Below are 25,549 nucleotides of genomic sequence, written 5' to 3' on the forward strand. Positions count from 1 at the left end.
CTCTCCCAGTGCATTTACTAATCTATAAAATGGGGATAATAATGACATCCACCTCCCAAGGGTTTTGTGAGATCAAATACTTTAAGTGCTTTACAAACTTAAAATACTATAGAAATACTATTATCACTGTTAAAAGGAGTTCTTTTTTAGGTGTAGGTTAGACAAAAGGTTCTCAAGCTTTTTAGTCTCCAGAACCCTTTATACTCTCAAAAATTATTGAGAACGCCCTCCAAGGTGCTTTTGTTTATGTGGGTTATAGCCACCAATATTTGTCTTATTAGAAATGTAAATGTCTTAGTATTGTTATGAAAACCTGAACTTGAACTTACAGGCCCCCTGAAAGGGTCTCAGGGGCCTGCAGGGGTATTCAGACCATACTTTGAGAAACGATGATTAGATTAGATGGCTTCTGAGGGCCTGTTGATCCATGAGGTTTTGTGATTTGAATTCCAAGACTTTCACCCATGTAAAATTGTGGGTTTTTAAATATTGACTGGCTTCCTAAAGAGCCTCCTTCCTTCCATGGGCCCTAAGAATTTACTTACCTGCTTTCCTTTTCTATTGTTACCTCCTGTTGCTTCCAAAAGGAGTTTCCTCTCCTTCTTAGGCTCACTTCTATGCTCCCAAACCACCCCCGCCCCACCCCACTTCTTTCTTTTTTAACTTAGACCCCATGGGGGTAAGGAATACCAAGATAAGTGAGGTAGTTGTAAGTCTGTCTACACCGATTTTGTTGGAGAGGTGAAAGGCAGGATGGGACCTCTGGTTTGAGGTAGGGAAGACTAGGAGCAGTGGTGGGAAGGGCTGACAGTGGCTACTGTCTTAGAGTTTAATAGCCCCATCTTTCTTCTTGCCCACACCAGTCCTGATATTGCAAACCCCCATTATGAGCCTCCTTCCTCATCAAAAAACCTCAGTGGGTATGGGAGACAGTTTCAGGAAGTAGTTACTAGAAATAGAAAGAGAATAATAAGGGAAAGGAACATCTCAAATGGCTGGTAGGGAAACTAATCAATTAGCACTTACTGTGTGCCAGGCACTGTGCCAGGGGTGCAAAGAAAATTCAAAAAGAGTCCCTTCCCTCAAGGAGCTTCCAATCTGATGTGTGGGGATGGGGAAGTCTTCTCTCTGGCCACTGCTCTTTCCTAGGGGGTTGTTTGTCCTTAATGAAAGTAAGTCAGGGAGGAGTGAGTAGGGACCTCCAGGTCAAGATGACTGGTTACCATTTTACTCACACGTTTGTGTTTTTGTCGTTGCCTTTTTAGCTTTAATCGCCTTGACTTACCTCCATATGAAACTTTTGAAGATTTAAGAGAGAAACTTCTCATGGCCGTTGAAAACGCTCAAGGATTTGAAGGGGTGGATTAGGCAGCTGCCACTTTTCGGTTGTTGTTCATCAAGCAAGCTCTTCTTGCCCCTTTGCATTTGCCTAATGGACACATAAGCCACAATGGCAGAACAGTTGCACAAAGTTGGTTTCTGGAGCAAACTCTTCGACAATGCAGTTGCCTAAGGGCAGAAGTTGGAACTCTAGCCCAAGGATAGTATTTCTGCATTTTCCACCACAAATTATCAACTGGTTGATGTGTACACTAATTACATTTCAGGAGGACTTGTTCTATTTATGTTGGGCCTCTGTAGGCAAAGCCCTTAATAAATATTTTACATACTTTCTAATGACAATGAATGGAATTAATCACTCTACAGGTATAGTATTACAACTCATGTTTACTTTTAAAAATGATTTAGACCTATTTTCAGATTTTATTTCATTACAATTAAAGATATTATATACTTGGAAAAATGAGCATTTTTTTCATATCTGAATTTCCTACCAGACAATGTCAGTGACATTTTTATTTTTTAAGTGCATTGAATCTCCCCCTGCCCCACTGTATTCAAAATAGAGACCTAATATTTGTCCAAAAATGCTCCCCAGATGAAGACATTTAGAGAATTTCAAACAAGTCATTGAACACAATGATATCTTTCCACACCCAGAGAGGCTAAGCACTGACTGGAGATTACATTTTTGTACAAATTTAGCATCATAGCTGCAAGACAAGAAAGAATTATGACATAGCATGAAAAATTTTGTGTCAAGTTAAAAGGAATCACAGCATCGCTCTTTGGTAGCTCTTCCAAGTAATAGAATCCACTTTGAGTCGGGGTGAGACTAGCATTTCTTGTAAGAGGACCGGCTTACCCCTGCCTCCTTCCTGCTGTACAGTGATGCCTTTATGCTCTTTCTTCTTTACTGTTCTCTGTAGTGGAGGCATTTTGAATGAAACCTGGCACTGCTCTCGATTTGAAATTGTAGAAACCGGATCTGTTCTGTCTTCTATTTGTATGCATTTGCTAATGGTCGCTAAATAACCACTTTTGTCCTGACTGCACCGATTCTGAAGGCACTTTATGTACTACATGGAACTCATATCTGGTTGTTTTTTCTTTAATATATCATAAGCGTTTTAATGTGATGATTCCTTCTCATTGCACACGTCTATCGATTGTGAATTTGGCGGCTGCTGATGTATAAAAACCCAGATGTAAAACTGAGCCCACAATCCTCTTCTCACCAATTGTTTATAATTTTTATACAATCACAAAGATTAATTTAATATACACTTTATCTAACCAAGTTTTGTTACCTAGGACATGTTGCATGCTTAAAAACTATATAATGCCTGAGTTGTATCTATTGTGTGATAGATTAAAGGGAAAAAGAGAGAAGACTAGTATTTGATCCTCTTAAGTTGTTAATCTAGTAGTAGAATAGGCTTGAGGGTATTTATTGGTTGAGGTCATTTGATTACCTTCAGCTTTGTATGTCTTCTTTGCCCATGGAGCTGAGCTGTTCCTCTTGTTCTTGAGAGAACTCTGCTATACTCACTAATTGTGGCCCCTTCTATACTAATGAAGTAATTTTTAACCCTTATTTCACACTGCCCTCCCCCCTAACTCCAGGTCTTGCCTTTTCAATTAATCTCTTGCCAGTAGAGAATGGGGCAAAAATTTATGGGGGTTATGGTTTTATATTTATTAAGGGCAAGATAGAGATAATAGAGCCCCTTATGCAGCAACATCATGACACTCAGAAAATGTCATCTTACTATGTTCTGCAATGCTTGAGAAAGCATGTTAGCAGTCTATAGCTGTTCAGAACACTACAATTTCCAGAGATTTCTGCAGCAGAAAGGCATTGTCTCCCTTTTCTACTTTGGCCTTTGTCTAAAAAGATAAAAATCAAAAAACCAACATTCCACGTAATTCACAAATAGACAATTGGCGACTTTTGTTAACCAATTTGTGAGAAACTTGGTGTGTTTTCAATAGTAGATCTGCCTAATATCTCACTCAGTTGGTGAAGATCCCTTTTGTGCAACTGCCTTATTCCAAAATTAATTTTATTTTAAAGACTCAATCCAAAGGCTGAATTGTACATTGGTTACTTTTTGAGAGCTATTACATAACTATGGTGCTGTATAATCAACCTTTTCCAAGAACCTGGATTTCTTTTGTTATTGTTTAACTATGATTACTTTTTAAAAGGGTAGGTAACCACCAGAGGCAAAAAATAAGCAAAATATTAAGAGAAGCAAAACAAATTTATTCTGGTGAGATAATTTCTAAGTCTCTAAAAGGTAAACTAAGAATAGAAACTTCAAAGGACACTGACATATACCATAACACATCTCTAGAAGGCAGTAATTGTATAAGAGAAAAATTCAGTTTAGCTCTTTCTAATAACCTATTTGTGTTAATGTTGAATGATACTTTTATCAAACCAGGTTCTCTGAATCTCCAAAGGCTACCATGTTTCAATTGTTCTCCATAACAGTCTCCTATCCTGTTTTTCTTTATCCTCTTGTAATCTTCAGGATATAATCTCAAAAAGCAGTGATGAGAACTTGTTGCATGAAAAGTAGGTTCTTTAGTCAAAACTCTGTGATCCAAATCCACTGTCTATATGACATTATCTGTAAAGAAATGCTGTGTTTCCTATTCAGAGATTGTCCTTAGCAGCAGACTTTGCTCAGCAGTCCATGGTCTTTACAGCCCCTCTTTATCCCCAAACCAGAGAAGACAGTTGATTCCAAGTTTTTTGAACGTTCTACAAAAGGCATAGGTTTTGAAGAGACAATCTTCCAGAAGATGTTGCAGGTTAAGGAATTTACTCCAAAGAATATATTGTTGAAGAATGATTGTTCAGGTTTCTTTAGCATCACTTACCATGGCTGTCCCATAAAGTCTTTTTGTATTTCCCTTCTTGATCCTTGTAGGCCTGATTAAGGAGTTTGGAATTTCCTTCTGCCTGGGATCAGCTTAGAAGTGTCAATTTAGGAATGTGGTGATGCTTCTTAGACCAGAGAGATGTTGAGGTATTTGCTCCATTTCATGCTGTATTCAATTTCAGTGCCTTTTTATTTTATTTTTTCACTTTAAACTCTATGTTCTGATTCATTTGCCTGGGTTTATTATCTGTAGCTAGTTCCATCCTTCTTCCCTTATAAATCATAGAACATCAAAGTCTCCATTTAATTTATTTTTTTAAGGACCTTCATTTTTAGCTGGCAACTGAAATTTTCCTCTAGGTAGTCAAATGATTGCTAATATAAACACCAAGGTAGATTGTAGCAAGTGATGAGTAAAATGTCCAAACCATTCTTCATATCTTACATCCACCATTGTGGTTTCTGTCACTTGTACTGCTACTCTGGTGTTCCCAGATCCAAAATGCCAGTCTGGAGAGTCAGGTCATGATATATGCTGTAAATCATTTATAGTAACTCCAGATTTCTACCTGCACTAGAAGAATGTTTGAGAGTTGAAACTAGCATTTTCCAAAAGTTCTTGTATAGCTTACCACTGAAGTTTCAAATTCAAAACCATGATCCATTTGGTTAGCCAGTTGTAAGTTTGTCACCACTCTGCAGATAGCTGTCTTTCCCTCTCCCCCTCTCAGGCTCTCTTCCTTTTCCTAACCCGCACCTTGATCCTGAAGGGGATGTCTGTGGGATGCCATCTTCCATTTTCTGACAAGCCAGTAGAGGATGCTGCAGTACAGAGTACTACCCCTCCCTCTCTCACTTCCTCCCCCTCCTCCTCCCTCCCTCCCTCCCTCCTTCCCTCCCTCCCTCTTTCACTCCCAGGCAAAGTACACTACCTCTGTCACATACAGGTTTTTCGCCTGTATCCTGACGTGGAAGTTGTGTCAAAACTGCCAACTTCAGGCCTGAGGTGTTTAAACAAAAAGAAGTAGAAACAACCCTTTTCAACTCCTTTGTAGTTTAGATTTTAAAATGGGAAGAAAAATGTGATATACTTTGGACCATTTTTTAAAAAATTTATATATAAGCCTTAATTTACATTATATATATATATATATACATGTGCACTCACATGCATTCACACACCAGAGTGTTTTCAATGTAAGACAAAAATGCTGTAGAATTACAAGATGTGCTTGTATAACATTTTATAGGGGGAAAAAGACTTTTCTGTTTGTATGAAATTTTGCAAGAAAATCTTGTCAGACATCTTTATTTAAAGATGTTTCACTCAAAGTAATGCATGTTTAAAATGCATGGGGATTTTTTTTTAAACTTTGATTTGGAATAACAACTGGAATCTAACCACGTGTTACGTTGTCTGCAGACCTGTAGTACTGCATTCTCTACTTTGTATCAGTGTTACTAAGCCACCATCACCAACCATAGCCTTGTGTCAGCATACATTTTTATTCTTATAAGCCATTTTGCGCCTTTTAGTCAGACTAATTTTCACTTAGGATGTCATGTTTTCCTTCATGTTAACCTCAACAGATTTCAATCTTCCCTTTATTACTATGTAAGTAGTATTTATATACATATATATAGTACATATGCTGTCATATATATGTATATATTTATATAGCTTTTTTTACATCTTCCTTGAATAATCTAGTTTCAAAGGGGAGTAAGTGTTTGGTCTCTACATTTTTCTCCAAGCCCAGCCCTGTAAATTCCAACTTCCAAGCCTGAGCAAACCTTAAGAAGGTGATATCAATTTGCTATCCTTTATGAACCAAGGAATTCAGATTAAACATGAATGAACAGTGACTTCTAAAGTGAAAAGAGTTTCAAACATTCCAGGTGAAATCCCGTTTCATAACTTTTTATTGTTAACGGAAAAAAAAAAACCTCCTAATATGAGGCTAATATTTGATACAGTGGTAAACACTAAACTACCTTGATTTTTTTTCTTTTTAAAAAAAGCAACTTATAAAGAATGCTCATTTTCACAATCAGAATAGCTTTAAAGTACAGTTGAATTTGATACACAATAGGGAAAGTTTTGTTCAAGAACAAAACCATTTTTTCCATTTATTTTCTTAAGAGAATTGAAGGGAAATGTAGATTGTTTGTTTTCCTGACAGCAAAAATGATCAATGTGACACAATGAAGTTGTTGTAATGAAATGATGCAACTTGTCAAATATTTAATAAAGAATTATGGAAGCTGAAACATTTTATGCTTCAAATATATGATTTCTTTGATTACAAGTGTATTTTTAATGCATTGCACCAGAGAGTTTTTAATTGCCATCAGTGATATATGAGATACTGCCCCCTCATCATTCATCTTCCCTTAAACCTCTGTATCTGGAACACTTATCACCAGTGTTTCCCAAACAATTCCCTGATCACCTCAGCCACAACCGATTTGGGGTATCTCCTAAGAAGCTGGACATTAAGACATTGGCCCCTTACTTATAGGTGCCAGGGCTCTTTGCTGAGAGGATCTGGTGAACTTCTGATTGGTTTCTACTGACTCGGGCTTCCTGATTGGTCCCTGGTCATTGGGAAGAGGGGACCCCCCCCCAGTCCAGCAAAACAGGGAGTCAGTCCCCTGATTAACTCTGCTATAGCTCTTCAGTCTAATGAAAGTACAAGCTTCTGATGAGTAATAGACTATTTTATCTTTCCTACCACTATCACCCCCAATTTTTTTTCTTTAATGTTGAGTATTGATTTCCTTGCTGAAAGACTCTTACTATTTAATCTCATTCCTTTAAAGGAATGGATTTGGAACTTCCTTTGCTACTACTTACTTAACTATGCCTCCCTTGTTATGTTATAGGGATGTGTGAGGATGTGTGAAGCATGTAGAATTGTTTCTTTTACTCATTCACAATCCCAAACTCTCTCACCCTTTTGCTCTGTAATGTCCTCGTTCATGCCATCACTTCCCTTCCATGTCCCCTGTCAGAGGCTGTCAAACTGTAGTAACCGGTTAGTTCCCTAGGACTTCTCTGAATCTTTGAGCCAGTGTTTTTCAAGTCTCCAGCAATACTCTTCCTCTAGTTTTAAACTTGAAGTTTAATTGAGAAAGAGAGACTTATCACACTAAGAAAGGACCACCAGAGCACATCCAATTTATTCTCCTTCCTCTAGGCTCAAACTATACCTTAGACAGACAGAAAAATACTTCCCCCCCCCGCCCCACCCCATTTCCCCACACTTGCAGTATTCCCTATTCTCTTTCCAAAAGTCTCTGTGTCATAGAGCTAAAAGAGATCTTAGTGGTCACTGGGTCTCGAACTCTTATTTTACAAATGAGGAAATTGAGACCCAGAGAAATTAAGGGACTTTACCAGCTAGCTAAGCATTTACAGTCTTTTTGACTCCAAACTATATCTGCTACATAGAGAACAAATGAAAATTTCTTAATTGAATAAATAATTCAAACTGTATAATTCATTGTGTTAAATATTTAGGGGATACAAAGATAAGCTACTAACTGATCTCAAGGAACTTGCAGTCTAATGGTACAAGGAAAGAGACAAATTACTAATGATACAAGAGGGAATGCGGTAAGCACAGAGATTCAAAAGGCTAGGAAAACTTTAAGAAATTCTTCCAATGGGGGTAAGGTGGGACCAGGAGCATCTAAATGGTCACATAGTACATGGGTTATGAGGGAAGGATTCAACAGCAAAAGCTGAGAGGTGTGCCAGTAGAGAGAAGAATAGTCTTCTATTGAGTGTCCAAAGAGGCACTGTGTAAGAGGAAAATGATAAATGTGCAAATGATAGAGTGTGCAAAGGCTGGCAACTAGAAGACTGAAGGGTCTTGAGTCAATATAATATAAGGAGCTGCTGAAGGGACTGCGAATGTTTATCCTGAAGAAGAGAAGATACAGGGCTGTGTATGGGATTGGGGGAGGGTAACAAGGTAACGTTCCAAGTACTGGAAGGCCTGTCACGTGGAAGAGGGATATTTGACTTGACTCCAGGGAGTAAAACCCTGAAAATTGGGTGGAAGTTGCTAATAAACAAACCAAATTGAGGCATGGTGTCAACAAAAACTGCCCCCAAATTGGAGCTGTCCAAAGTGGAAGAAGCTGCCTCAAGAAGTGGTGGGCTTCCATTCATTAGAGGTCTTCGAGAAGAGGTTAGATGTTCATCTGTCAGATATGTTGAGGGGAGGAAGGGCCTTCCTTTCAAGGGTGGATTGTGCTACCCAGCCACCAAAATCCCTTCCAAATAGGAAAGCATAGGTAGGTTACATCCAGATGGTGAAGAGCATTGAATGCTAGAACAAGAAGCTGATATTCACTTCCTAAGCAGTGTGGAGAGATTCACTCAAGGTCTTTGAATAGTGAAATGATGAGAGTAATGCATTAGGATAATTATTAAGTGTACAACAATGCAAAAAAGAGATAGAAGATTCAATAGACTGGAGGTAGGAAAATCAGTGAAGCAGGTATTAAAAGTCTTCCCTACCGGTAATCACAACAGCCTTCCTAGCCTTATCCTCCTTGAGCCCTTTGGTGGGATTAAGTTGTATAGATCATCCATACATCCAAATTCAGCAAATGTTAATAGGTATTTTCTACTTGAAAGTCACTGTTGAGGGCTGGAGGAAGTCAGAACAACCACAACACAATCTCTGGCCTTAAGGAGCTTACTACATCCCACTGGGGGAGAGTCGATGCAGGTAAGACTAATAGAAAGTACAGTCCAATTGGGGGCAGAGAAGAATCCCTAAAAAACTTCTCTAGGAAGATCTGAGGATGGAGATTCACAGACTTTGAGAGCTGAAAGGAACCTTAGAGACTTTTTACCATCCCTTAATTTTAGAGATGAAGGAACTGAATCCCAAGGAAATGGAGTAAAAGTCTGAGATGAGATGCCATCCTAGATCATCATGAATCCAAGTTCACTATTTAATCCACTCTGCCATGCTGCCTCTTGCTATCTGTACATATATATGTATGTATAATCATGTGTGTATATATATATATCAACACATACAATATATAATCAACATATACATACCCACATGCACATACACTTATACACATATAAACATACATACCCATATACATATATAAACATGCATACCCACATACATATACATGCATGCACACATTCACATATACACATGCATGTACACCTGAACAAGCACATACATTTACATATACATGCACACATGATGCATATACATACACACACACATAGCTAGCTGGGATTTATAGTGGAGAAATATTCATGTGTGTTTAATTAGCCCATAGTACAACTCCCTTGATAAAGGGATCGAAAAAACTGCACAAATTTGGCAAGATGAGGCTGAATTAGGCTGAAAAGAGAATGAACTTAAAGATTCCCTTTCCAACATGCTGTGTTGTGATTGATTATAGGGCTGACCCTGAGCAAAACTGAAAAATAAGTGAAATTGCCTCATCATTTGGAGGCTTGCCCTTGCTGGCCCAGCACCCTCATTTTCCACCTCCAAGAAGTCCAATAAAGAGAAAAGAATTACTAAGGAGAGAGCTCTCCCCGCCCAGTTTATATGGCCTTTTCATCAGTGTCCTTTTGGACGCAACATCCTATTCTTTCCTTCTGCATGGCTTCGGGCCCTGGGGACAGAGACTTGCTGCCTTTCTTGTCTTCTGGTAGCCTTGCTGGTCCCGTCCTAAGCAGGTTGAGGTTCAGGGTTTGCTGTGGTTGTTCATCCAGCAGGGTGTTCCAATAATCTTCTGCAAAAGGATTCTGGGTAAATCTAAAGAGGTGGTTCATCAATGCTCACTCGTCTCATTATTAGTTATTTTCTTTCATCCCGAAGGATCTGGCTCCCATAATTTAGTCCACTTGGCAAAGTGTCCTCCCACACCTGCTATTTTTATTTGGTTTACTTTTCTCAAGTTATTATGGGAGTCATGACTTGGAAGTCCCCAATCTTTTTATACTTTAATAGCAAACTTAATGTCATCAACAAATAGACATGGCAGTAAGCTGCTTTTTTTTTTTTCCGGGTGGATTGAACTAAGTGATGTCTAAGGTCCCTCCTACCTCTAAACCTATGACCTGTAAAGGTGAGTATTGAGGACTGAGCTTCCTGGGGATGTGAGTGGACTTCCACAGGAACAATCAATCAAACAATAATTATTTATTAAATGCTTACTGAGTGCTAGGAACTATGCGAGGTGCTGGAGATACTTGTACAAAGAAGGAAATAATCCCTTCTTGTGAGAAGCTTCCATTCTATTGAGGGGAACCGCAAAGAAATACATATGCACATAAATACAAATGTGGGTACATACATGCATACATATGTAGAGTACATATATGTGCTCGGAGAAAATATCAAGGGAATAAGTACAAAAATTGCCATCCTGTGACTCCTGAGGCAGCTTTGGGAGATATCAGCCCTGCTTGTGACTCTCCCACCCCCTGGCTGGATGCAGTAAACCTGATTTTATTTCATTCCTCTCCTTATGGGTAAGAGAGTTGTGATTATAAGGACTTAGTTTGGGAACAGGATAAAAGACTGCTAGCATTTGGAAGCTTTTGAGGGTAGCAGGACAGGCAGCTTAGTGTTCATGCAATGCCTGGAAAGAGCAAAGAATGTGAGAGGAACGTGAAGAACCGAGGAACTTTACCAATTTGTCTAGATCCTTTAGCACAAGGTAAGGTTTGTGCTTGAGGACAGCGTCTCGTCATTGACCTTTTCCTCCCGTTGTCCTCCAGTAATGATAGCAACATCCAATCAGCCTCCCAACAGAGGCATTCTTCCCTCAGACCCAGTGATCCTGGTTTAAGGACGCTCCATTTGGCACTTTCCTGGGAGCTGGCTGGCTGGCAGCCAGGGTGACTTTTCTGATTTTGAAGAAAATATAAAATGAGACTGGAACTCTGATGAAGGCTCACAGGCCCACTGCGGGTAGTGGATGGGGGCTGTTGTTCATTGACACACTGAAGAACATCTAGAGGGGAAACCTTCCAAAGGGCTGACAGCCTATCTTCAAACCTTTACCACACCCAGACCTGTAGTCCAGAAACCCTGAAGCCTAGAGCCAGGAAGTCACCCTTCCCCAACCAAGGAGCTGAAACCATACATGGAGGCACAAGCCAAAGCATCACCTTTCCAAATTCTGTCTCATATACTAATTCTACAAATCCATTCTGAGTTAGTTTTGACCATATTGCTCCATTGCTCAAGAAGCTTCCATGGCTCCCTATCGCCTCTAAGATAAAACTGAACTTCTTTGTTAAGCATCCTTCACAGTCTGGCCCAAGCCTCTCTTTCCAGGCTGGTCACACATTTCTTCCCCTTTCCAGCCAAATTAGCCTACTGGTTGTTCCCTGTATGTGACATTGCCTCTCCTGTCTCCAAATGTTGCCACAGGCTGTCCCCATGACCAGACTTCTCTCCCTCCTCACACTCATCTTACAGAACCCTTTGCCCCTTTCAAGGCCCAGCTCAAGTCCTACAAGTAGCCTTTCAAACCCCGCCCCAACTGTTGCCCCCCCACTTCCAAGTTACTTAGCATTTATTTTGTCTCTATCTTGTATTTAGTTATTTGTGTAAATGTTGTGAATGATTGCAAACTCCTTGAGAACAGAAACTTTCTTTTATTGTCTTTGCTTTCTCCTCAGAGCCTCTCACTTTCTCAGCTTCATCATCTCTTCCCTTCTTCCCTCTGGTCATAAAAGATCACCATTCCTCCCTAAGACTATCACCTGTACTTACTTACACCCTTGTTGCCATTCCTTCCCAACTTTTGCAGGCCCGTGGTTTTCAGTGACCATTTGCTCTCTCCTGTATTTTCTATGTCTCTTTCACGCCTAGCTCTGATCCCTGAATCTACAGTCATGTTCAGGTCTCCCCAATATTAAAATATCTTCCTTCAACACTCCTGCCCTGTCTGCCTACTATCCCCTCCTTCTGGACAATCTTTGTTCTCCTCCTCACTTCTCTAGCCATTTTTCTGTCTCCTTCTGTTCCTTACTCTCCGTGCTGACCTCGTTGTTGGTGCCTGAGAAACCTGGACAGTCTACCAGCGCCATTCCAGGAAACTGAATTGCTTCCACTTGGATTGTCTTAGGAAGATTCTGAAGATCACCTGGTGGGATAAGGTACCAGACACCGAGGTCCCTTCTCAAACTAAACTGCCAAGCATTCAAACTGTGCTTCAGAGAATACAACTCTGATGAGCTGGCCACATTGTTCAAATGCAAAACACTTGCTTGCCCAAAAGACTATTTTATGGAGAACTCATACAGGGCAAGCATTCACAAGGTAGTCAGAAAAAGCGATACAAGGACACCCTCAAGGTCTCTCTTAAGAGCTTTGGAATTGATTTTGTGACATGGGAGACATTGGCACAGGACTGCTCAGCATGGAGTGCCCACAGCAGAGAAGGTGCTGTGCGCTATGAGCAAAGCAGAATTGAAAACAGCTCAGAGGAAACACAGGATGTGCAAGTTTAGAGTAACCACCCCATATATCCACATGGACTATTTGTGCCTGACCTGTGGTAGAGCATTCTGAGCTCATATTGGTCTGATCAACCACAGTCGGACACCCTGAAACTTGACGCTAGCATAGTGATGTCATTTTGGTCTTCTTCAAGAAATGAGGACAACAACCATTCTCTGTTCATCCTCTTAACTGAGAGATCATCTTCAAGGTTCTGGTGTCAGTCTTCTCTCTACATTCTATTCCATGGCAAACTCATTCATGACAACAGCTTCATCTCTTAGCTCTATGCAACTGATCCCCAAATCCATACAATCTTGACCTTTTAACTGAACTCTAGATTTGCCTCTCCAGCTCCGTGTGAGACATTTCCATCTGCATATTCCACAAAGACCCCTAAGCTCAATATATCAAAAATCCTGTTTGGGTCCTATCTCAGGCTCTTACTGTGTGACCATGGACAAGTCTCTATCTCTGTGCTTCCATTTCCCTACTATATAAAATGAGCTGATTGTTCTCAATGACCTCTAAGCTCCTTGCCTGTTCTGAATCTATGATCTCATGAGTTTTTTTAAAGTGTTTCCTATAAACCTATTTTTCTTTCTTCATCATTTATGTCTATCATATCATCCATGTCCTCATATTCCCAAGTCTGGAATGTTGGAGTTATCTTTGACTTTCTTCATTATTTCTCATATTCAATCAAATCCTATTGAATGGAGGCTATCTGCCGCCAGAGAAAGAAATGATGTTGCTTGAATACAGACTGAAACATACTTCTTTTTCTTTTTTTTTTGTTTTGAGTCTTCTTATACAAAATAAATAATATGGAAATGTTTCACATGACTGTGCATGTATAACTATATTAGACTGCTCACCATCTCAGGTAGAACGGAGGGGACACAGGGAAGGAGAGATAGAATTTGCAACTCAAAATTTTTTTAAGTGTTAAAATTGTGTTAAAGTTAAGTGTTCAAATTTTAACATGTAATTAGAGAAAAATAAAATATTATTTTAAAAAAGAAATTGTTAAGGAAAATTGCCCTGAAGTTTTAGAACTAGAGGGTAAAACATACATTTTAAAAATATAGTGATCATCACCTGAAAGAGATCCCAAGATGAAAAGTCACAAGAATAATATAGCTAAGTTTTGAAGCTCCCGGGTCAAGAAGAAAGTACTACATGCAAGTAGAAAGAAACAATTTAAATACTATGTAGGTATAGTCAGGATAACACAAGACTTAGCAGCTTTTGTATTAAAAGATGAAAAAGCATGAAACACGATATGTGGAAGAACGAAGGAGCTGGGTATGCAACCAAGAACTCAGCAAAGTTAAGGGTAATCCTTCATGGGGAAAAATGGATATTTAATGAATTAAAGGATTTTCAGGTATTTGTGAGGAAAAGACCAGAACTGAGTAGAAAATTTGACCTATAAGAATCAGGAGAAACATGAGAAGGTAAACATAAAAAACTAATTATAAGGGATTTAATAAGGTCAAACTGTTTACTTCTTATATGGGAAAATGTTGTCCGTAGCTCTTAAGAATAGTGTCATTACTAGGGTAGTTTGAAAGAGCATACACACATAGGAGGTCTGTGTTTGATTTGAGTTTCACAAGATGATCCTAAGAAATGAAATTGGGCAGGGAGAAGTAAAGTGGAATAAGTATATCATACAAATGAGGCATGAATGGAAGAATTGCTATGGTGGAGAGCTTTAGGCGGTGGAATGCTGATAGTGCTAGAACCTTAATTCTCATCAGGACTGGGTTAGGGAGAGAATAACATATACATTTAGAAGGGTACAAAAGTCTTAACTTACAGAGAAATAGGAGGGCAGCTAGAGGATAGAATAAAGGAGGGACTTCTAAAAGAGTCTGCAGATCAAGAAATAGGAGAGTAAGGGGAGAGGATAAGGGAGGGATTCTTAGAAGGGGATGCAGTGGTCAGAAATTAATTAGTCATCTGAAGAGTGATAGGGTAAAAAGAGAGTGAGAAGGATAAAAAGAAAAATAGGATGTAGGGAAATATATAACTAATAATCATAACTTTGAATGTGACTGGGATGAATTCACCCATAAAACAGAAATGGAAGGCAGAATGGATTAAAAACCAGAATCCAACAATATGTTGTTTTAAGAAACACATTTAAGTAGAGAGATACACATAAAGTAAAACTAAAGGCCTGGAATATAATGTATTATGTTTCAGCTGATGAAAAAAAAAGAAGCAGGGGTAGCAATCATAATCTCAGACAAAGTTGAAGCTAAAATAGATTTAATTAAAAGAGATAAACAAGGTATCTACATTATGATAAAGGTATCATAGATAATAAAGTAATATGAATACAAGACCTACATGCACCAAATGCTATAGCTTCCAGATTTTTAAAGGAAAAACCAAACGAATCACAGGGATAGTTAAATGTAAGGAAAACTATTAACATAATTGATTATATCAATAACAAAAGTAACAAAAATCATATGGTTCTATCAATAGATGCAGAAAAGGCTTTTGACAAAATACAACATTTAGTCCTATTAAAAACACATGAAAACATAAGTCTAAATGGATTTTTTTCCTTTAAAATGATAAGAAGCTTCTATCTAAACCATCAGCAAAAACTATTTGTAATGGGAACAGTAAGATCAGTAATAGTAAGGCATAGTAACAGGGATAGTAAGTCAGAAATCAGCAGTTAGAGAAGATAAAGAAATTGAAGGCAATCAGAATGGACAGAGAGATGATGTTATTACATCATTCCACAGTCTTATTCCTTCTATTTCTTTCAACATTCACTTTTATAAGACTTTGAGTTTTAATTTTTTTTCTCCTCTCCTCTTTCCACTCCCCAAGATGGCACGCAATTTGATATAGGCTATGCATATACACTCCTATTAAACATATTTCCACATTAGTCATGTTGTGAAGGGAGAATCAGAACAAACGTCCATCATTAGATTGGGAGCACTGCCCCTGGAGATAGGCTTGAGGTGGAAGGTCACCATATCCCTCTTCTGTATGTAATGGCTCAGGCTTTGGTATACTTTTGCCATAGCTTCCTAATTGGTCTTCCTGCTTCAGACTTCTCCCCATTCCAGTCCACTCTTCTCCACACAGCCACCAAAGCAACTTTCTTTAATCAATACACTACAGCAGCTTCCTATTGCCTCTAAGAACAAATACAAATTCCACCATTTTAACTTTTAAAGCTGTTCACATCCTGATCCAGTCCTACCTTTCAAGTCTTCCTACACTTTGCTTCCCTTGAATTCTGAGATCTAATCATACTAGGCTACTCAGCATTCTTCACTCTATCTCCCAGTGCTTAAGCTGACTATGGTCTGTGCCTGGAATGTCCTCCTTGCCTCTTCCTTTTTGTATCACTGTTGTCCTTCAAAACTCAGCTTCTACATGAGATCTTTCCTGATTTTTCAGCTCCTATGAACTCCACTCCCTGTATGTATTTTGAACACATCATGCATATAAATTTATGCAAGTATATTGATGTTTTCTTCCACAATTGAGTGTAAATTCCTCGAGGACAGGAACTGTTTCGCTCTTGCCTTGTATCTACTGTGTTCCACACAGTACCTGACACATAATAAGCACTTTAACAAATGCTTATTGGTTGTTGATTGATTGTCCAAGTGTTAATGGAAGGGATCATTCAGGCATTAACAAATATTTATTCAGTGCCTACTGTGTACAAAGCACTGTGTTGGGTGCTAGTGGGGATGTGGAGTTTATATATCATGATCACTGTTTTCATGGAGTTTATTGTCTAATAAAGGAATAAGACACCAATATAGTTATAATACACAATATTACATGATAAATGCATTGGAGAGGTACAAAATAAAGACCTGGGGGGAAGGCTTTTAGAAATCTCAAAATGAGGAAGTTGAAAGGTGGGTGCAGATTATGGTTGAGATTTAGGGAGTGAGGTCTAGTGGTTAGAATGGTGGTCAGGCCTGGGGGTCAGGACTGGAGGTCAAAATTGCAGGAGAGGAGCTTAGTCAGGTTAAAAGAAGGGAAAAAGAATTAAAGAGTTCGATTTTTATCCATATAAAATTTGGGGGTGAGTTGTGTTTCCATAACTTAAAAGAAAAGCTTTTGAAGGCAGTCAGACAAAAGGAGAAATTAAAGGAAAAGTTTATCTTTGGTTTGGCACCCTTTTTGGTCCTGACCTTTCTGAGACTTAATTTCTTCATTTATAAAATGAGTGGGTTGAGCTAGATGACCTCTGTGTTCCCTTTGCCAAATGAGATACCAGAAGTAAAGTGTTTTGAAACTTTAAAGGCCTAAATAAATCTTAGATATCATCATCATCATCACCATTGTTGTCTTCATCATTGCTGTCATCCTCAGTCATCATCATTATCATCAATTATTAGTCATCATCATCATCATTATAACACATAAATTATACTCTCCCCCACACCCTTGGTGATCTTTCATTCTCCTTTCAAAATGTTTTATTGATGCTTTGGGGGTTTTTTACCCTGCTCTTATTTCTTAATAACTTCTCCCAACAGAACATTCTTATAACTAAGAAAAAATAGTTAAATATAAACCATTGCATCTGACATTGTATTACCATCAGGTCTCTTCAGTCGAGGTTGGTCTTTGCTTTTAACCTGAACTCTGATGTTCTTTAGCATCATTTTTATTTAAATTATCAGGGTCATCGTATATTTAGTTCTCTTCGTTCTTTCTTCCAGCTACCTCAGTTCATATAAGTCTTCCTATGTGTCTCCGAGCCTTGCCTTCTTCACTCCTAGCAAAGCCTGCCCTCAGAAGGGAGCTAATAAACTCATTCATACCAACATGTACATAACTGATAAACTTTAATCTGGTATATCACTGGGGATATTAGTTGTTCAACAAGAAGCTCTGTTTGGTTTAAGACAGAAGAATAAAGTTTTAATTGTAGAATTTCTAACATGAACTAGCTGAGTGGAAGAGGTATCTTCAGGGCTCCTTGAAATAATTCTTCTTATGAGCCAAATAACATTTACCTTTAGAGAGTCAGTTGAGAGAGAGAGAGAGAAAGAGAAAGAGAGAGACAGAGAGACCACTGAATACAAACTCTATCTCAGACACATCTCTTACAGCTTCAGTTTTCTCATCTGTGAAATGGGGATGATAATACTAATGGCATGAACCTCCTAGGGCTGTTCCATGAGGAAAGTACTTTGGAGGTTTTTAATCCCATAGAAATGTAAGCTCTTATTTATTTGAGTCCGTGACAGTGATGACTGACTCCCTTGTGACGACAGGACTGGGTGAATCACCTCAAAGTCAATGTCCCTTATTTCCCATGTGACAATTTCCTATGTGTCACACAAAGCCTGAATTCCGGTGATGCTGAGAATCTGGAAGGAAATTTGGACTACATGTTTTCACATCAGCTCTCTGGGCACATGGAGCCTGTATTTAATGTTTGATTGGAAAGGAAGTTTGAGCCTCTTCTGACTTTCTCGTTTGTTGGGTTTGTAGAATCTTCTGGGGCAAAAGAGAGCCTGCCCTCCTCTGACCCCCCCGCACCCCTCCTGCTTCACTGTGTGGCTATATTGACGTAGAAGGTCTTGGCTAGCGTACCAGTTGAGATTATCTAGAGAACATGTCCTCTCCGGTGCAATTCATTTTTAAACAAAAATCAGTCCTTTGGACCTTGGAATCTGCTTAAAAATTAACAGGGCTGGCTATTGGATCAATAGGGAAAAAAATGTTAGCTGGGTGGAGACAGCCCTGAAAGAGAAATCATTAGGAAACTTCCACAGGCTGGTGACATAGAAAGATCAATGGACAAGACAGACAACCAAGACCCCCAAGGCCAAGTCCTTGACTCAACACTAATTTCCCCCAGTGACCCTGAGCAAGTGGATTCTCTGTCCAATTTGGGGCTACTGATAGCTAGTTCCCTGGGATGTCCAAATCTGTGTCATTCAACTCAATAAACGTTGAATTAAGAGCCTACTATGTGCCAGTTGCTGTGCTAAGCTCTGAGGATGCCAACAATAACAACAACAACAAAAAAACAATCCCTACTCTCTAAGAGCTATCCATATGCAGGAGAGGGGGGTAGAAGGGGAGAGATACCATATGAACATGGACAAGTACAAAGTATATATGTATGTATATATATATATATATGTATATATATGTGTGTGTGTATTATGCATGTGTGTATGTATATGTTTATATGTGAAATACAATACATATATAAAATAAAAAGTAATTGAGAGATGCAGATCATTCATTTGTTCAATTAGGAAAGGCCTTGTAGAGAAGGCTGCATGTGAGCTGTGGTCTGAAGGAAACTAGGCATTCTGTGAGACAGATATGAGGCAGGAATACATTCCAGATGCGCACCATCTGTGCAAAGGCATGCATGTAGGACATCTAGGACCTCATAAGAGACCAGTTTAGCCAAAATCAGAATTTTGTGAAGGGAAGTAACAAGAAATAAGACTCCAGAAATAAATGGAAGCCAGATTGTAAGAAGTTTTAAGTGTCAGAAGAGTTTGTATTTTTTCCTAGAGGCTCTGGGGGGCCATTAGAGATTTTTGTGTAGGAGAAAGCCATTGTGATGTTTGTGTTTTATGAATAGAAATTTGGCAACAGTGTGGAAGATTGACTGAAGAGGGGAGAGACTGGAGGCAAGGAGATAAATTAGGAGGCTACAGAAGTAGTCCAGGTGAAAGGTGATAATGGGCCTAAACTATGGTAGAGATTGGAAGAGGAGTATGAATGAAAGCAATATTATGGGCAAGATTTAGCAGCTGATTGGACACAGGGTTGGAAAAAGAGGGAAAATTCATGGGTGACCCAAAGATTGTTCACCTGGATGATTGAAAGCACTGTATAGCCCTTAGGAAAAATAGGAAAGTCTAAAGGAGGGATTGGTTTGGATAAAATGTAATCAGTTCTATTTTAGACGCATAGAGCTTAAAGTGTCAATGGGAAATCCAGTAGAGTTCAGAAGAAAGACAAAGGCTAGATATGTAGATTTGGGAGTCATTGACATAGAGATGGTGATCCCATGGGACTTGATGAGATAACCAAGGAAGAGACAGCACAAAGAGAAGAGGACAGAGCTTTCAGGATCACCCACACTTGGGTGTTCAATACGTGGAAGTAGTAAAGAAGCAAATTTAGGTGTGATGTTTGGGGGGAAAAATTCTTAATAATTAAGGTTACATGAACATGGAATGGACTGCCTGACTCCAGAGGTATTAGGAGCTTTCCCCACTCCCCCAGCCCTGAAGGTCTTTAAGCAAAGGCTAGATGCCCAATAGTGGATTATACTGTAGCAGAAATTGCTCTGGTGTCTGGCTTGGCCTAGATAGCTGCCTGGGTCCCCTCCAACTCTCAAATTCATTGACTCTGTAGTTCTATGCTTCTGTCTTCTGACTTCAAATCCAATACATTTCCTATTGCAATATACTGCCTGAAATAGCCTACATTCATAATGTTCCTTACATACTTTATAGGATATATTTTGGCTTGGTGGCAATGGAGAGAAGTTGAAACTACACAGAGCAAGTCTGGGATGGACAGGGTCTTTGCCCCAAGTGCAATGGCTGAGGCTGGGGCAGGGTGAGTTACTGCAATCTCCACCTTCCTGGCTTCCAGAGCTTATCATACTGCCATGCGCTGGCCTCCCTGCTCCCACCCTCACTCTACCTGAGTTCTGTATTGCAGCTGCATACTCCTACCCCAACCCAGTCAAACAGCCATGTATGTCAATCTTCACTCAATCATTTTTTTTTATTCCAGATGAAGTAAATCCTTGTTATGGCTCTACTCAGACTCCCTCCTTATCTTGCATATGGGATCTCAAAGAATTATGTTGATACTATTTAGCCCCTTATAACTCTGCCTTCCTTATGCTTCCTGTTGTCTTTTCTTGTTAAGCCTACTATTTGTATGTCAAGGTTGGGCAGAAGATTAAATGTATTGAGTTAGACTTCATAGCTATTCAACTTGTGCTCTTGAATTGAGCACATCTGGAACTGACAGATATGGAGGGCCCTCATCTACCCTTCCTATTGCATCATGATAGCTTCCTTTTGGTCAGTGTGAGCAATCATAGAATCATAGAGCTTCCTGGGAAATTATCAGGTTCATTGTTTCAGCTTCCCATTTTCTCTTGAGAAACAGGGCACTTCCCTGGAAAGAGCCTGCATTTGCAGTCAGCGTGTGACCTGGGGCAAGTCACGTCCCCGAATCTAACATACCATCTCCACTTTCTGGACTGGTCATCCTAACTAAGTAATTTCACTTCTTACTATACATATATACATATGCATATACATATATATATGCATATATACATATACACACACCTCAAATATATATAATGTATACATACTATATATTAGTAGCTTTTGTTTTTACATGACCTTTTTTTTCCAAATAGAATCCTCCCCCTCCCCAGAGAGCCATTGAGACCTACTCCCTTCACTTTACAGTTGAGAACATCCACAGCCCAAGGAGATTAAATGGTCTTGGATAGGTCACTTCAGTAGTAACTGTTAAAGAAAAGATTTGAGGAAAAGGAGTGACTCAAAGGCAAAGCCTTTGTTAATCTCCTTATTGTGGAAGGTTCTTTAATTGGGATCATTTCCTGGTCCTGGGAGTCCATTCTTCTCTTTGAAAATCTTAATCAAAATGGACTTTTTCTGGGGAGCCTTTCTTCACTCATCCAATCTGATTCTCATCTCACCACCATCCTCTCAGCTAAGGGGAAGGGACAGTAGTTCTATGTTGTTTCAACTAAATTGGTTCCTTGCCTTCAGTATCTTGCCCTAGTCTTGGCTCTCCCTTAAATCATTTCTCCAGAATTAAGGGGTATGTCATCTAATCAAAGATTAGCATAAACACTAATCAAAGACTATCATAGGGTCAATGGGGTTTTGTCCCAAGGTGCAACATGGGGGGCATATAGTTTCTTGGGGTTGGGAGGGATGATGAAGAGAATTTACTACAGTAGAAAAAAATTACCACAAATCTTTAACCCATTCATTCATCTTGAGGATGTCAAATTCTCTCTCTCTCTCTCTCTCTCTCTCTCTCTCTCTCTCTCTCTCTCTCTCTCTCTCTCTTTCTCTCTCTCTCTCTCTGTCTGTTTCTCGGTCTCCCGCTGTCTCCATCTCCATCTCTCTGTCTGTCTGGTGGTGAACAATAGCCTTGAGTTCTCCTTGGGGTTCTCCAGTGGCTTGTAGGGTGGTCATCTCTGCAAGACACTCTCTCTGAAGGCCTACCTGATGCTCAAATATCCTCAGGCCCTTCTGCCTCCTAACACACTGGAGACCTTTGGGGGAATTATTCTCTTCACAAATGCATCGTCTCCTCCATCTGGATTTGATCCAAGCAAAGTTACAGTTCGTTATGGCTCAGCTTCTAGTTTCTTTGTAACATGCACCCACCATCCTCAGTACTACTGTTCAGTACGTGCTCACTATTGACTCATGGTATAGAAAACTGTCCCCATTCAGATAAGTGTAATGCAGAAACCAAAGATCTATAGCAGAGGTACACAAACTTTAAAAAGTGATGTGCCAAGGTTTCCAGCTCGAGGGCAGAGATGTTGATCCTCTCAAGTTGACAGAACACGATGCCAGCTCTCCCATGAGTCCTGGAGTGGGGTTAAAGTGGTTGGGAAAAGGAGTGTGGGTAACAGGCCCTTTGAGCCACTAAATAGTCATCTTTGACACCATAGGTCACCCCTCCCTTGGATCTATAGGGATGTATAAAAATAACCAGTGCCCAACACAGCACCTGGCTTATCAAATGCTTGGTTGATTTATCAGGGGATCAGGATTTGGCTTTAGAAGTTAGAATAGTTTCATTAAAGAAAAGTAGAAAGAATAAGATCTATGTATTATAGTTAGTAGAGTTGAAATGAGTCCTTTCCTCTTCATTTCCACTCCTCTCCTTGATTGGATCACCAGGTTATAAGAACAGCATGTGATTTACTTTATGATGGTTTCATTAGGATAGAGTCAGAGAGATTAATTAAAGGCTAGAGAGGGCCATGCTATGGCCCTGATTCCAAGTAGGACCTGACACTGATTCATTCTTTTTTTTTTTTTTTGGAGAGGAGGCAATCAGGGTTAAGTGACTTGCCCAGGGGTCACATAGCTGAGGCCAGATTTGAAATCAGGTCCTCCAGATTCCAAGGCCAGTGCTTCACTGTGCCATCTAGCTGACTGATTCATTCTTGAAAAATCTACTTACCTTGTTATTAAGTGTAACAAAATAAAAAAACAGAAAAATCTTGCTCCTAGAATTTGATGGTGCTAATTGGAGGGGCAGTGAGGAGAGATGTCTAAGTATCCATCATAGGACTTCTGATGGAGCTAATGAATTTTTCTCACTTTCTAGTTGCCAAGAGCCTTGGTCAAGGAGTTAATAAGCATTTATTAAGCTCTTGTAATATGCTGGACACCGTGCTAGGCACTGGAGATACAGAGACAAAAGACAACTTGCATGTATGAGCGAGGTCCAGGAATCACCAAGTAGAAGTGGGGAGAGAGAGAGAGAGACAAAGACAGACAGACAGACAGACCCAGAGAAGGAGACAGAGATAGAGACAGAGAAGACAGAGGGAGACAGAGAGATAGAGAGAATTTGACATCCTCAAGATGAATGAGTGGGTTAAAGGATTGTAGTGATTTTTTTCTACTGTAGTTATTTCTCTTCATCACAAACTCGGGAGGTCACTGCCCTGCGTGGGCAAAACTGTTGCTCCCGTTGGTTTGCTTGCTTTACAGCCATGGATCCTGATCTCGATTAGCTCCACTGTGGTGCTGCTTGGCCAGATCTTATCTTCCCTCTTGGCACAAAAGCTCTCTCTCTTCCCTGCCTACCTCGTAGTAGGTTTAATTAGCTAATATTTGCACACTATTTGGAAAGCCTTGGATCAAGGCCAAAACAAAGCCTCCCCAGCCCAGTGGGCTTAACATGGGATTGGAAAGCGGGCATTGTCCAAGTTGTAGCTCTGTCTTTGATGGACAGGGTGTTTGCTGAGTCAACCTCTACCTCTGCTCTTTCAATAAAGGGAAGTTGAAGGGCTAACCTTTCTCCTGGGACTGACTAAAGGGAAATGTGGTGCTGTATTAAGGTCCTAAGTTAAAGTGCATGGCATAATGGAAAGAGGACTGGAATGGGAGTCAAGAAACCTGGATTTTAGTCCCAGATCTGCTGTTAACTAGTTGTGTGATCTTGGGCAAGTCACTTAACTTGTCTGGGTCTTGTTTTCTTCATCTCCCAAATAGAGGTAGGGGACCAGGGAGGCTGGACCAATAGAGTGTAAAGTAAGTTTCTTGAATGCAGGGATTATTTCTATGAGTTATTTTTAGGTTTTTGTTTATTTGTTTTGGTCTTTGCATCAGATTAAGGCAGTGCTTTGCATGTAATAGGCATTTGACAAATATTTGTTGAATTGAAATGGACTAAAATTATCTCTAAGATTTCTTTTGCTTCTTACCTTCTGTGGTTTTACGATCATAGGATTATGTGGCAGGAAAGAGCCTTTGAAATCATCTAGTCTAGATTTTTAAGAAGCATTTTTAAGTACTTACTGTGTGTTAGGTATTGTGCTAATCTAATGGCCCTCATTTTCTAGATGGGGTTGCTCAAAGAGAGGTGAAGAAGCTTGCCAAAGGTGACAGAGGTCACAAGTGGCAGCTGGGACTCGAACCCAGGTCCTGTGACTCTAAAGTCAATACCCTTTCTAACATAGCACAATGTCTCTGGTCCCTATGGGTTTTCTCATCTGTTTAGTGAACTACATAATTATCAAGGTTGTTTCCAGTTCTAGTATTCTATGGCGGTTGTCATTGTCCTTGTGGTCATGGTGGTTGTTGTTGTTCAGAATTTTTTCTGTTGTGTCTGACTCTTTGTGACCTTATTTGGGGTTTTCTTGGCAAAGATACTAGGGTGGGGTTTGCCATTTCCTTCTCCAGCTCATTTACATATAAGGAAATGAGGTAAACAGGAGGATAGAATCCCTCTATCACTCTGTTTTCTCATCTATAAAATAGCTTCCGAGGTAATTTTCAGCTCTAAAATTCTTTGACTCCATGTTTGCTTACTAGATTTTCCAACTCTTGAGTAAATTGTCAAAATAAGGTGTGGAGAATGATCACACCTGATTCTCCCTAGTGAACTTAGTGGTGAAATGCAAATCAAGGACCCTCTCTGCAGCAGAGGGCAGGATACTCCATTCTCTTTCCTCTCACTGTTTTGAAAGAAGAGGAAAATCGCTCCCCTGGAGTCAGTCATCCTTGGAGGGCAATAGGGCATTGGTCCCAGTGGTTCATGGGGGACTTCAGCTTTTCCATTAGAGCCCTGGAGAAGCAGTGCTCTCTACCTCGAGCAAATTTTGCCTAATGAGCCATCATCGAAGCTGCCTGATGGAGATAGATTTATCCTGCTCTCTTGCTTTAAGAAAGATAGTTGGCAGAGGGGAAGCACAGCAGTGGCTTCTAAAAATTTTGTTTCTCTGTGGCTTCATTCCATCACACCACTATGACCCAGCTATCTAACCAGTCATGTACCCTTGTGAGATGTGCACAGACACATTCTCTTCTCTCCTCTAGACGTCAGCCTACGGCAATCTCTGCGGGAACCCATGGGAGAATTCCTTCCCCCAATATACTCCCGCCCAAACAGAATTAGCTGGAATTTTAGCCATGCGATGTTAGCAGTTACTGCAGAAAGCCCGTGTTGAACGAAGAACAGAATACAGTAGAACAAGAAAGCCCATGTGGTTCTGGTTCAGGCCTG

General features: G+C 39.8%; 1 protein-coding gene across 5 annotated transcripts in view; it reads left to right on the forward strand.

The window, feature by feature from the left end:
• The window catches only part of NEDD4L (NEDD4 like E3 ubiquitin protein ligase), a gene marked incomplete in the record, with an annotated part of 461,078 nt that extends 454,572 nt beyond the window's left edge, over positions 1–6,506 (forward strand). For all 5 annotated transcript variants that reach the window (XM_036757634.1, XM_036757643.1, XM_036757611.1 and 2 more), the window contains 1 exon segment: positions 1,266–6,506. In XM_036757634.1, coding sequence (XP_036613529.1) covers positions 1,266–1,368 — 103 coding nt within the window.
• Between the last annotated feature and the right edge of the window lie 19,043 nt (positions 6,507–25,549).

The sequence above is a fragment of the Trichosurus vulpecula genome, chromosome 1 (assembly GCF_011100635.1).
Source record: "Trichosurus vulpecula isolate mTriVul1 chromosome 1, mTriVul1.pri, whole genome shotgun sequence".
NCBI lineage: Eukaryota > Metazoa > Chordata > Mammalia > Diprotodontia > Phalangeridae > Trichosurus > Trichosurus vulpecula.